Source organism: Plectropomus leopardus, chromosome 24 (assembly GCF_026936395.1).
Source record: "Plectropomus leopardus strain MGB_pleo_1.0 chromosome 24, ASM2693639v1, whole genome shotgun sequence".
Classification (NCBI taxonomy): domain Eukaryota; kingdom Metazoa; phylum Chordata; class Actinopteri; order Perciformes; family Serranidae; genus Plectropomus; species Plectropomus leopardus.
Window position 1 is genome coordinate 1,319,101 of NC_142199.1, and position 14,759 is coordinate 1,333,859.

Below are 14,759 nucleotides of genomic sequence, written 5' to 3' on the forward strand. Positions count from 1 at the left end.
TCAAATAACTTCACATCCAGACGTCCAAAGACTAAAATCCATCTGTTTAAAAGATAGATCCAAAAGGTCAGCAGTTAAAATCTTTTTTTAAAACATTGTTGGAAACATTTGTGATAATGGAAAAACACAACTTAACAACATAAAGAACACAGATGTGGTTGTTTTTAGACATTTCAGTGCAGAAAGGCTCCATATTACATCTTAAACTCTGCTTGGTATTAACTCACCTGGATTGACATCACTTTTCTGGTGCTGCGTTCAGGTGCCTTTTTAAAGTTTTAAAATCCTCAAAATCAGAGCAAATTGGTGTGACTTCAGTTGAAAACATGGGGAAAAGGCAACGAGCAACTTCGCAAGAACAGTTCTGATAATTGCAAGAAATTAGTAGATTTGAAAAATTATGAAAAAACATTTTCAAAAAGCTAGATTAAAATGTTATTTCTAAACACTTTTAAAGTAATTTCCTCATTTTTGTTCCACTTTTAAGCTAATTTTTGTGTACTACTTACCTTTTTTTGCAATTTTTGGGGTTATTTCTTTTGAAGTTGCTTATTGCCATTCCCGTTTTTGAAAGAATGAACGCCAAGGGTTAAATTACAGTATGTTTGAGATGATGTAAGAGTGAAAAATGTCACATTGCATAAAAAAATAAAGAAACCAAACCGTGTTTATTTAGCATCTGAAGTTTTATTTTTCCCCCAATCACTTCATTTACAAATTCAAGAAACAAACAAAAAGAAAGTGCAAATATGTCTTTTCTGTACGAGTAATGCTTCTGATAAATAGAGTTCAAAATAAAAACGTTAGTGTGTTTCGGACAAAATTAAATTAAAAAAAATATCACAATAAATCAAAATATATACACAACAGTTATCTTTTCAATACATTCTCTTGGCATTTAAAAACAAAATCATTTGCTTCGACAACATGGAAAATATCCCCTCAGAGTTTCCAGTTTCCAGAGTTTCCAGTTTTTAACAGAGTAAGCAGCTTATTTTACAACAAATATCACGACACAGGAAATGACGAGGGGATAAAAACACTGACGTCGAGCAGCAGGACGCAACAAAACCTTTTTTTGTCCCAGAATTTTTTTTGAAATGCGTTGAAATATTAGCAACATTTACGACACTTTTTTATTTCTCCATCATTTTGGATTCTTCTGCAGCCGCCTGCCTCACCATCTCCTTAACCCTTTCAAACCTGGAGCAGCATCACTTTTCTTGTGCTGCTTTCAGACGCCTTTCACAAATACTTAAAACCTCGAAACCCGAAATGCAAAGAGGCAACGAGAAATGTGGCAAGACATGCCCTGAAAACTGCAAGAAAATAGTGCTTTTAGATTTTTTTTAAAACTAGGGGAAATGGCAGGGAGTTAAATAAAAGAATACTTGTAATCATAATAATTATATTTTCAAAATTATGTTGCAGAAAAAAATCCGTCAAAAATATATTTCGCAGTTTTTCAGGTCATGTCCTTGTTTTTTTTCTTTTTGTTACAATTTTAAAGAATATTTTCTGTAACTTTAACTAATTTCTTGCACGTTTTGGGGTCACTTCTTGTAAAGTTGACCATTGCCTTTTTCTAGTGTTGTTGAAATCAGGCCAATCTACTCAGGTTTTAAAGGGTTAATGACGGAGTGTCACCAGCAGCAGAGGTACAGTGTCATTTCTGTCAGTTCATGTCATGAGAGCTTATAGTTTTTAGCTAAAAAATAACGGTAACAGATATGTGTTGAAACGTGTTCTCGACTTGTTTGCTCAAACCTCTTAGTGTGATTTCGTGCTGCCTCATGAGAAACGTGGTGAAAAAAGTGACCGTGAGAAATGTCCACCGACAATTTTTATCTGTGAAAAAAGCTAAACTGACAAACTCAGGACTAAATTTAAACTTTTTTCCCCCAGAAATGATGTGAGTAAAACAAGGAGACACTTTGATTAAAAGAAAACGAACCATTTATGGACAAGAGAAACCAAACTTTTTCTCTTTCCATTTTCAAATCTCAGTTTAGGATAACTGCCAACACAGAGTACTGATCTTTTTCAAACATTTAACATTTTTAAACCTTCATTTGCTGCGTTTGCAGACACTAAATATTCCTGGTTTTGCCCTTTTTCTGAAAATGACAATACTGAGCTCTTTAAATGACCTGTTTAAAGTCTACGGAGGACAGAAGCTGCCAATATCAAATAAATGAATAAATGACTAGATAAATAAATTAATATTTCACTAAGTGTGCCAAAAATGCTATTAAAAATAAATGACATTATTTAATTGTAACATAACAAAAAGTGATGATTACTTTTTTAAAATTAATTTACATTTTGTCAGAAATAAGTTAAATAGTGGGAAAATAATGAATATTACTAATTCAAAATTTAAAAAAGAATTAGAATCTTATATTAAAAATGTGATTTGTTTCTTGTATGTACCTTTGTATTGACCCCCCTTCTCATTTATTTTATTATTCAGTTTTTCCTTTTCTTTTTAATTTAATTTTTTATTCATTTATTTAAAAAATATTTTTTTAAATGTAGTTTTTGCTTATTTTTTAATGTATCTTTTTATTTCCTCCAAACGTGTTAATGATCAAAAGTAAATAAATAAAAAAGCAATTATTTTTATAATTTTTTTAAATGTATATATTTTTTTCCCAAACTTATTTATGATTAACAGAATATACATTACAGCAGAACGTTTTGTTGCTAAATTAATGCCCTCATTTATTTTCAATTTTATTTTGGTTATGAAGTCATTTATTATGACTGCTTCTGTCCTTCATAAAATTTGGAATATTATCATATTCGGAATAATAGTGGTGTAACCGTACTCATGTAAAAATGCAACAAACTATTTACGGAGGACCGGTCACGTGGTGGTACCGCCTGATGCAGCCTGTAGTGGCAGCGTTAATGATTTTAAATAACAGACTGATGTGTTAATAGATTAAATAGATGAACCTCGTACAGTTTGATGTGCAATAAATCGAAAGTTTAGCTGTTTTCAACTTTTTGACACATTAAATTAACATAAATGACAGTTTGAAACTGCTACAGTTAAAGAGTCAGTTTGTACCTTTGGGTTAAAGTAACAGAGAGTTTTATGGTGCCAAAAAAACAAAACAAATATGATTATAAATATGGCAACAAAACAATTCAAATCACTGCTAGAGTTTCATTTCCGGGTTCAGTCAGGATGAACTTTGTGGTCCCGTTTTTTCTTCTTTTTTTTTAAGTGACATTTTATCACAAAAAGAAAAACAAAAAACACAGAGTTGAAGATTCCTTCAACATTCATCACTTTTCACAGAATTTCAGCTTCAGGGCAGAATTTAACCCTCTGACGCCTGGATGGTTCTTGTGCTGCATTCAGACGCCGATAACAGCATTTAAGACCTTCGACCTTTGACACCGGAGCAAACTGGTTTGATTTCGTTTGAAAATGTGGAGAAAAGCCAATGAGCAACTCGGCAAGATAAGCACTGCAAATTACCCAAAAAAAGTAAAAGGTGACAAGAAAAATAACCATAACAAGAAGAGAAAGAGTAAATTAACTAAACTCATTAATTGTTTTTATTTCTATTTTATTTATTTTATTTTATTTTTTACTTTTTTATGTGCTAATTTTTAGGAAATTTTCTTGCAAATTTTACTAATGTCATGCGATTTTTTGGGTCATTTCTTGTAAAGCTGCTCAGTGACTTTTTCTGATGTTTTTGAAAGAAATCAGGCCAATTTGCTGAGGTTTCAAAGGGTTAATAAGCCGAGGCTGAGCTCAGTGTCGGTCATCTTCCAGTGTTTGTTAAACTGTTACAGGATCATTCAGAAAAGGTGTGCTTGAAACAGAGTTTTGCTTTTTAGTCGTAGTTTTGATGCCAGCGTTGCCAAAAGCTGAAGCTAATAAATTAATGTCTTCATTTATTCTAATAATAATTTGGTGCACTTGATGGCTTATTAATTAATTCATCAAGTCATTTTTTAATTTTGACAGCTTCATAAAATTTTAAAAGCTGGTGAGTACATTATGAATCAAAAATATTGTCAATAAAAAAATATTAATGAAGGCAGACATTATACAAACGGTTAAGACGACAGTTTTCCAAGAAATCACTCAGAATGCAACTGACTATATTAAAAATTAAAGAAATTATTAATTCATTAATTGGTTGATTGAAAGAAAATTAATTAGCATACATTTTAATAATCTTCTGAAACGTTAGGTTTTGTAAGTTGAACACTATTTTCAAACACACCTTTTTGTTGAGGAGATGATGGTTTTTCAGACTTTATGTGATGAGAGATGATCAGTTTCAGATTCATTTTCAGACTTTTCAGGTCTGTGCAGAAATCAGTGACACACCACCTCGACTTCATCTTCAGGCTGCAAATCCTGCGTTGAGTCTTTCGGAGTGTTTTAATGAAACTCGTGGCACCAAACGAGTTTAAACTGAGGAGCCAGAGTTTGGCACTCTGAACATTAAACTCTCAGCGTTGTTGTGGAGGACAAAAAGTATCAGTAAATAAATAAATACAGAAATGAATAAATATAAAAAAATAACGAATGAAAAATACAAAATTAAATAATCAAACACAGATATCTGAATTAATAAATGATTAAATAAATACTTAATTTAATAAATGCATAATTAAATAAAAAGCGGAAATACAGCAATTAATGTAACCACCAGAATTTTTTTTTAAACTTTTATATATTTATGTATTTGTCCTTGTTTTCATATGTTTTAGCATTTGTTTATTCATGCCTCTATATTATCTCTTCTATGTAATTTTTTCTGTATTTTTTATCTTAAATTTAATTATTTCTGTATTTATTTAAAAATAAACACAAAAATCACTAAATAAAAGAATTAATAAATGACTAAATAAATCCAGCAATAAATAGATACATGCACAAATAAATGCAAGACAAACAAATACATAAATAAATAAATGTATTTGTAAAAAAGTGTATCAATAAATTCACTAGGTTTATTTATCTTTGCTAAATGATCAACTTTTGTGTATTTATGCATTTATCAATTGACTTCAACATTTATTTATGAATTTATACATTTCAGTAATTATTTCAGCAACTTCCTATTCTTTAAATGTTTTTCTCATGTATTTAGTTATTTCTGTCTTAATTTATATATTTATTTATTTATTGATACTCAAGTCATTTTTCGTCCTCCAAGAAGAAAGTGAAGTATTAATCACGAGTCTTTTCAGATAATGATAGTAAATATGGAGGACAAAAAGCATCAATAAATAAAATAAATACAGAAATACATGAATTAATATGGAAATTTATAAATAAAAGATTAAACACTGAAATAAATACATAAACAAAAAATGAAACAGAAATATCTAAATAAAAGACTGAATAAAATTGCAAAAATGAAATTAATGCATAAATAAATAAAAGACAAAAAGTGTCCTTTTAATTGTACCGTCAAATCACCAGCTTTTATTTATTTATGCATTCATCTATTTATTTCAACATTTATATATCTAACTATGCATTTATAAACATCTGTAATTAATTCAGCATGTATTTATTCCTTAATGTATTTATTTTTGTTTTTATTTAATTTTTGCTGTCTTCATTTATAAATATATTTGTTTATTGATGCTCAAATCATTTCCCTTTCTTCATAAAGAAAAAGCAGAAATAATTATCCCAGCTCGCCACAAAATCAAAATATTAATAACTATATAATTGAATATGGATATTAATAAGTAAAATAATACATGCTGAAATAAATTAAAATAAATATCGATACAAAAGAATAAAAACAGCATAAAATAAACAAATGCATAAATAAACACACAAAATAAATACACAAAAAAGTATTTATGTAATTTTAAATGTCCTGTTTCATTCATTTATGCATTTATCTATTTATTTCAACATCTATTTATTCATTAATTTATATATTTCTAGAATTATCTTTTCTTCGTTTATTTCTTTCTGTATTTAAACATTTCTGTCGTTATTTATAAATGTATTCATTGATGCTTTTTTGTCCTCCATAAAGCGTTTATCGCTTCAACAGCTCTCCACTTTTTTCTTTTTTCTCCCTTCAGCCTGCATTGGATTTTTTCAGTGTTTGACGTGTGAAAGCGACGACTTAAGCTGAAATCTAAAGTTTTCTGCCTCTGGTTACATTTTCTCTGCGTTGGGTTGGGACTTGCCTGTCAGGAGGAGGGAGGGACTTCACGTCACAGGTTGCAGTACAGTAGTGTTGCACCGGTTTCACATATTTACAGCGCCGCCGGGGTCAAGCTGGTCCCTCTAATTGAACATGATGGACTCTGGATCCTGGTTCATCATCTGGGCCATGTGCCGCAGGACGTCCTTCTTGGTGATGATGCCCAGCAGACGCCTGAACAGAAGTTTAAAAAAAAAAAATCACTTTGTAAACATGCATGACTAAACTACAAAATTTAGCCTTAGTCTTAAATAGGTTTGAGGAAATAAAAAGAGAAAACACAAATGGAAAATAATAAATTCAAATATATCAGGAAATTTTAAAAAACAAACACAAAAATAAAGAAACTTAAAAATAATTTAAAAATAAATCATTAAACCGTATTGAATGTATTAAATTGATAATCAAGTAATTTGATAAATAAAATTGAAAGAATTAATAAAAAAAAAGGTTAAATGAATGAAATAATTAAGAATAATGAAGAAACAATAATTCAGAAGAAACAAATGCATATATATTTCCATCATTGACTCTACAAATGTATACTTTAGAAATTTGACATCTAAATTTCACAGACAAATTATGTATGCGGCCCACAGCTACAGTTTAGGATTTTTCTTTTTGCAGTTTGGTGAGTCTTTGTTTTTTATATTTTCTCAACTTCTGCTCACTAAAATGTTATTTATTATGAGATTATTGGAAATTCAGTGATAAATAGGCCGAAACACAAGAGTATTTGACGCCAGCTTTTGACGCGCACCATCGGAGTCCTGCTCTTACCCGCTCCTGGTGACGAGACACTGGCGGAGGCCCAGCTTGCGGAAGATGTCCACCACCGTCTCCATGGGCGTGTGGTCGGTGACAGTGAAGGGGCTGAGGTTCAGGATGCGGCGCAGCTTCAGCGGCTGCGGGTTGCTGGCCGGCAGCTGCGGCGCATCCTCGGTAAAGTAGACCACCGAGCTGCTCACCACGCCATCCTGCTTCTGGCGGGCGTTTTCTGTGGACAGAAAGGGAGGGGACACGTTTGTTACAAAAAAATAAAATCAAGAGAATCCAGGTCCTGTTTCCTGATGACGGTCAATCTTCGCTGTTACAGACGGTGTTCTTGTGATGTTGAATTCATTAAAATGAGAAATACAAGGTCACCTGAACCTTTGACCCCCAAATTCTAATCAGTTCTTTACTGAGTCCAAGTGGACGTTTGTGCCAAATTTGACGAAATCCCCTCAAGTCCTCCTTAAGATGTCACCTTAATGAGAATGACGTAGAAAGAAAGTGAACGTTTATGCCAAATTCAATAGAATTCTCTCAAAGGCCTTCTCGACATATCATGTTCATAAGAATGAGACAGACGTAAGGTCACAGTGACCTTGACCTTTGACCACCCAATTCTAATCAGTTCATTTTTGAGTTGAAGTGAACATTCGTGCCAAATTTGAAACAATTCAAACAAGATGTTGGTGGTGTTTTGAGATATTGTGTTTACAAGAATGAGACTGATGCAAGATCACAGCGACGTCGATCTTTGACCCCAAAAATTTAACCACTTTATCACTGAGTCCAAGTGGATGTTTGTGCCAAATTTGAGGAAAGTCCATCGAGGCCATCTTGTGATCGTCCACAGAGATCGCCATCGGGAGTCATTTAAACGAAGTGAAGTGGTTGAAGAACTCACTGATGGCGAGGGTGAGATCTCGCCGCTGAACGAAGCCGATGAGCCTCTCCGACTCTCTGGACACGACCACCGGGAAGCCGTTATAGTCGGTGTCTTTGATCAGCGTCTCCACGTCCTCCACCGTGGTGGTGTCCTGGGTGAGGACGGCCAGAGGCGGGTCGTTCCTGCGGGGCCGCATCACGTCCGTAGCCAGTGTGCGGTGGGTGAACTCGTCCCGGACGTCCAGGTAGGGGTAGCCGTTGAGATGGATGTGCGACTCGTAGATGCCCTCCTTCCCGAAGGCGTCCGCCACCCACTTGCTGGTGACGGCGGCGGCCATCAGGGGGACGATGTACTCCAACCCGCCAGTGAGCTCGAACATGATGACCACCAGGGAGACGGTCATCCTGGTCACGCCGCCTGCAGGGACGGTTTGGTCAGAGATAAAACCACCAGTCCATCAGCTGTTCGCTAATTAACAACTTTTTAAAAACTCACTGAGAACTCAGAAACACTCGCTGATAAAATGTGTTTTTCTCTGTTTTAAACACCTGAGAACAGAAATCTGGACTCTAGTGTCAGTGAATTATTATTATTATTATTATATTTATTTTTTTATTTTGCTTTTTCAATTTTATTTTACTATTACATAATATTTTAAAGAACTAACAATAAATTGATGAATGTGAAAAAATGATTTTCAGCATAAAAAATCTTTTTTTATTTTGTTATTATTATTATTAATAAATACTTTATTTACACGTTTATTTGTTACAAGTGTATTTGTTGTTTTTCCTTTTCATAATTATTTTTACAAATATAATTCATTAAATCATAAGTATAATTGTCACATTTTTTCTATTTTATTTATTTATTTTCTCTATTACTTCATCATGTATCTAGTACTTAGTTATTGTAAGAATAATTAGTGTTTTCTTCCTTGTTTATTTATGCCGTTATTAATATTATTTTAGAAGAAAAAGAAGGTTTTCGATTTGTTTTCTTTTTTCTATGTGCACTAACTCTGTGTTTGCCCTGCTGACCTGCTGTCAGCATCATCACAAACTCTCAGACTCAGATTCACCGATCAGAGCTGTGTCAACTCACCCAGACAGGCGGCGGCGCCCACCATGGCGTACAGTCCCGGTGTGACGCAGTCTGCGCCGGGCCGGCACCAGTTCTTGAAGATGATCCAGTCGTGGTGATGGTACGCCATCTGCTCCACGGCGATCCCGACGATGCGCCCGGCGATGGCTCCGACCGCCATGCTGGGGATGAAGAGACCTGACGGGATCTGGAGAGGAAACAGTCGTCCAGAGGGCGTCGCATTTCAAGCACAGGTTTCGAAAACCTTTTTATTTGTTTATTTCATCCTATCTCCCAACCCCGACGTGTTACATCATTACCATGTTGACGCAGTGACATTGTGATGTCACAGTGAGCTTTGACCTTTTGGATATAAAACGTCATCATTTTTTCCTCTTAGACATTTGTGTGAATGTTGTTATAATTAGTGAATACATTTTTGAGTTATGGCCAAAAACACGTTTTCTTTGAGCGCCAAAATCTTTAGTTTTGTTCAAGTGGACGTTTGTGCCAAATTTAAGGAAATTACCTTCAGGCCTTCTGGAGATACTGCGTTCAAGAGAATGGGACTGATGAACGGTCACAGTGACCTTTGACCACCAATATCAAATTCATTCCAATGGACGTTTGTGCCGAACTTTTGGCAACCTTCTCAACGGCTTTTTTGAGATATAAAATGAGAATAAGATGGACAAAAGGTCACAGTGACCTTGACCTTTGACCACCAAAATGCAAGGGTTGGGGTTAGGGTTAGGGTTAGGGTTGGGGCTCATCCCTGCACTCACCTTCATGCCGAAGGTGAAGATGGTGATGACGATCTTGAAGATGAGCGCGAGGGCGAGCTGCCACAGGGCGTTGTAGACCCCGGGCCCCGCCGGGCGGTCAGGGATGTCGTCCACGGGCCGACTCATGTTGGGGTTATTGATGTAATCGCAGAGCTGCGACGACTCCAGCGCGCCGCAGTCGTTGAAGAGCTCTGAGATGAGCTCGCTGGTGCTGCGGCGGGTGTACGGGTTGGGAAACGCCAGCACGGCAGTGATACCCGTCACGGCGATGACCTCCAGGACAGGGTACTTGCCCAGCTGGGTGGTCTTCCTCCGCCGGCACCAGGCGATGTTGGCCCGGATGAAGAGGGTCCCCCAGAGGCCGCCGAACACGCCCAGGAGGATGAACGGCACCAGCTCGGCCATGTACCACGGCGTGTGATACTCCACATAGAACAGCACCAGGCGGCTGTTGCCAAACGGGTTGATGGAGCGCAGCGTGAAGGCGGCGACCAGGGCGGCGAAAAACGAACGCCACAGAGTCTTCAGGGGGAAATAGTAACTGACCTGCAGGAGAGACCAAGAACGGATGTGTTGTAAGAATCGTTCTTCCAGTTTACCTCCAAACATGGGAAATCCTGGATAATAATAGTAACAGGGCTCATACACATTTTTACCAATACATTTCCAGGATTTTTCCAGGATTTTTCCAGGACTTTCTGGCAAATTTTCAAGGCCACAGACTCCCTGAAACGAACTGAATATTTGAATATAACTTAGGGGACTGTCCTTAATTTATGAGAGGGGAGGGGGTGGTGCAAAAAGAGGGAGGCATGTCAAATCATTTTTGAAGCTGACGAGGGACTTTCATTTGGGCTTTTGGGGATTTCTCTGTATTTCTGTGATCGCAGGTCAGCAGGTTTGGTGTGAACACACATAAATGCAGCAGGTGAACCGCTGATTTTTAACGCACCTCCTCCAGGCTGAACAGAACTCCTCCGATGGGCGCTCCGAAGGCCACCGACACTCCAGCTGCTGCCGCAGCCGATAACACCTGAAGGTCAGAGGTCGGTGTCAGAAAATACAGAAACTCTAAATCTCACAGGCATTTTCTAAACTAAAGCTTGTGAAACCAATCAACAAGGATCTCAGGATATTTAACATTTTATTATTGTAATAGTAAAAGAAGAGCGGCACAAAACCACTCTGAGATTTAAATCACAAAACTAAAAAAAACCCAGCATAACTAAAAGAGATGAATGCATGTAAAATTAAAATAGATTATTAAACTAAAAAGAAAATATTTAACTAGAATAGAAAATGTAAATACATAAATGAAAAAAAACTGTACAAATTATAAATACATACATTTGATTAAAAAAAAAAAGAATTATTAATAATACAATAAAACATTCAATAATACTGTAAAATATTTTAAAAATAAATAATAATAAATAAATACTGAAATAATAATATAAATAATACTGAAAAACACATAAATAAAAACATTTGATAAAAAACTGAAATATAAATAAATCTTCCTGGCCTTGTTGCTTTTCTGAAAAGCACTTTTTAACGGTGCTGAAAACAGTGTTACATAAATAAACAACAATAACAATCATAATAATTATTATCATTATTAAAAAAGAGAAAATTAACAAGTTCATACAATTAAATAAAACATGATTAAATTAAACTAATTTAAAGAAATGAATCAAATGCAAAATAAAACCCCTCAATAAGATAAAATAGTAACGAAATAAGTCGGTGAATAAGTGAGTGAAGGAGACGGTTTTAGCAGCCTACCTCTCGGCGCTTGCCCTCGTTCTTGCTGTATTTGGAGAAGAGGCTGCAGAAGAGGTTTCCGCAGCAGCACGCCACGTGGACCAGAGGGCCCTCCTTCCCCAAGCTGAGACCCGACGACACCGCCAGAACCAGCGTGACCGTCTTGATGAGCAGCGTCCATTTCCCCAGGTAGCCGCGGATGATGAAGCCACTCAGGATCGTCTTGATCTGAGACAGTGAAACGTGTGTGAGGGACGCTGATTTTACTCAGATTTGTTTTTATTACCCGTGGCGGTGTCGTCCGCCGTCTCACCTCCGGGATTCCTGAGCCGCAGGCGTACGGAGCGAACACTCGCACCAGCGACACCGCCAGGAAGGAGAACAGCAGAGCCCACAGGATGTACAGGAAGTAGTTCAGCACGTACGCTCCGGCGCCCTGAGAGGAGACAGACAGCCGTCACAGAAACATGAGGGAGGGACACGGGAGGGACGCGGGTGGGACGGACGAATTTTGGGGAGAGCGGGGTCTGACCTCGGCGTGACCCGTCATCAGCTCCGCCCACTTCTGCCACTGGGGACACTTGTCTCGGTCGTCGAAGGTCGTCTCGTTGGACGTCCAGCAGCACTGCTCGTGGCTGTACCAGAACGCCGACAGACACACGCCTTCCTTCAGGTCCGTCATCCAGTCCACCGCCAGGTCGATCACACCCGCCAGCGTACCTGCAAAAAAAAAAAGTCATAACTCTGAGGAAAGAGTCAAAAGTAAAATAAAATTTGAAAATGAAGAGATTAAAAGTGTAAATTGAGAGGAAACGTGTAAATTTGATGAGAAAAGGTCAAGAAGCTGACTCAGCGTTGGATGAACTGAGAAGAAAAAAGTGGAAATTAAAAAACAAAAGTGACTCCCAGGTGACGTTCTGACAGAGTCGTGATGTTTGGATATTTGGTGTTAAGACGTGATCTGCCGGCCGACCTGAGAGGAGTCCGATGAGCAGCATCACCACCCACCCCGACCAGGCGTCCAGCAGGCTCTTGATCAGCTCCCAGATGGACTCTTTGCTCTTGCTGGTGATCTGGACCAGGTACAAGAAAACAGCCGCTGCTGAATGAATATCATAAATCCTAATAACTGGATACACGCTGAGCATAAACGTGAGGGGAAACGCCGGTCACACCTTGCGGTGGCGGTCCGTGTCTCTGGATTTCTCCCTCAGCCAGTCGATGGTGTGGAAGTCTTCATACGTGCCCACGTCGGGAAAAGGCTCATCCAGGAAATCCATCAGGTTTCCGGCTCCGTTCATCTCCTCCGTGGGCGTGGCACTGCTGACGCCTGGCAGCGGGAAGCAGACTTCCAACATAAATACAACACTTTGTACGAAACTTTTACAAATATCTGAAACTGGTTTGTTTTATCTGTGCGCAGCCTCTCTGGGATAATCTCGTCCAGGTTTCACTCATCTGAGTATCACACTTTTTGCATTTTCCCAAATACAATAACGATTTCTCAAATCTGAATCAGCATTTTTACCAAACTTTAGCCCAGTGATACTAGATTTACAGTCCGCAGGCCAAATCTGGCCCCCGACAGGCTCCCTGGTGGCCCCCCAACCGTTTTCCTATTCTCAATAAAAATGAAGTGATTGACTCTGTGAATAGTTTTGTCCTTTTAGTCTCCATAAGGCGTCAGAGACATAAAACAGCATCAACATAGAGCTTGTTGATCAAAAAAACAGCCAGTGGAGGATCCCCCACACCCCCGACAGAGGTCCTACCGACATCGCTAATGTCCTGAAATCCTTTTGACACCTCAAATATTAAAATTGTTTTAAAATCTGGAAATTTTCCTAAAATATAAAAAATGTCCTAAAATACTAGAAATGTCCTAAAATTCAAGAAATGTCATAAAATCCTAGAAACACCCAAAAAAAACTAAAATTGTCTTAAAATCTGAAAATGTTGCAGAAATATTTTTTTAAAAAATCCTAAAATCCTTAAAATGTCTCAAAGTTCAATAATATTCCTAAAAATAAAAAAGTCCTAAAATACTAGAAATGTCCTAAAATTTTAGAAATTATGTAAAATCCGAGAAACTACGTACAATCTTAGAAACCTGAGTGGTGATGATGCAGGTTCCTCACGCACACCTGTCAGGTGGATGATGCCGGTTCATCACGCACACCTGTCAGGTGGATGATGCCGGTTCATCACGCACACCTGTCAGGTGGATGATGCCGGTTCATCACGCACACCTGTCAGGTGGATGATGCCGGTTCCTCGCGCACACCTGTCAGGTGGATGATGCCGGTTCCTCACGCACACCTGTCAGGTGGATGATGCCGGTTCATCACGCACACCTGTCAGGTGCTTGCTGACACGGATTTAAACACCTTCACGAACCAAATTTGAGACAAATACATGAAGTGCAGAAACGTGTCTAACTTTAATGTGTGAGAATAAAGAGTTAAATTGAAGTGTTTTGTTTGTGTTGTGTGTAAATTAACGGTCACATTAAACATCACAGATACACGCTCACGTCCGTTAGCAGCAGCTAAAGCTAAAGCTAACTGTAGCTCCGTTAGCTGGATACAGTGGTCTTTTTACCTTCACCGGCCTCCATGCTGAAGTCCGTCCTGACGACCGCGGACGGAAAATGTTTCTGTTGAATTATTTACTTATTTATTGTTTTGCATTTTAGTGTTTTTATCCGGAGGAATGAGTCGTTTTATGTCGACAGATAAACAGCAGCCAGCGTCACACAGTGCGTCCCACAATGCACCTGTTCACGCTGACGTCGTTGTGTTGCGTCGCAAAGATCGTCTATTGTAAACAGAGTTGAGTCAAAGATCGTTTATTACAAGAACGAAGATCACATGAAGTTTAAATAAAACGCTGTATAGATACTGATTTAAAAAACTGTTACAATTAGCGTTACATAAAAAACTGTAATAATAAAGTTACATAAAGTACTGTTAAAATAAGGTTAAATAAATTACTGTTATAATAAAGTTATATAAAAACTGTTATAGCTGTGTTATATAAAATACTATTAAAATGAAGTTAAATAAAAACCTGTTATAATAGAGTTATATAAAGTACTGTTATAATAAAGTTAAATAAATTACTGTTATAATAAAGTTATATAAAAACTTATAGCTGTGTTATATAAAATACTATTATATATATATATATACTATACTGAAATTAATTAATTAATTAATTTTTTTCATGTCACAGTAAATTGACTTTGTTTCTAAGGGG

General features: G+C 37.0%; 1 protein-coding gene across 4 annotated transcripts; it reads right to left on the minus strand.

Moving 5' to 3' along the window:
• Positions 1-667: 667 nt before the first annotated feature.
• Positions 668-14,285, minus strand: LOC121964678 (H(+)/Cl(-) exchange transporter 4). Of its 4 annotated transcripts, none has more exons than XM_088074412.1 (13): positions 14,103-14,285; positions 13,612-13,888; positions 12,677-12,831; positions 12,475-12,574; positions 12,034-12,221; positions 11,815-11,937; positions 11,523-11,729; positions 10,690-10,770; positions 9,738-10,283; positions 8,974-9,160; positions 7,888-8,286; positions 6,993-7,209; positions 668-6,386 (listed from the first exon to the last, which is right to left on the minus strand). In XM_088074412.1, exons 3-13 carry the CDS (start codon positions 12,800-12,802, stop codon positions 6,296-6,298), a joined length of 2,265 nt encoding a protein of 754 aa, XP_087930538.1. In that variant the 5' UTR covers positions 12,803-12,831; positions 13,612-13,888; positions 14,103-14,285; the 3' UTR covers positions 668-6,295. The 4 variants fall into 4 exon arrangements, with proteins under 4 accessions (XP_087930538.1, XP_087930537.1, XP_087930536.1 ...); XM_088074411.1 differs by having other exon boundaries at positions 13,600-13,888; XM_088074410.1 differs by lacking the exon at positions 13,612-13,888.
• Between the last annotated feature and the right edge of the window lie 474 nt (positions 14,286-14,759).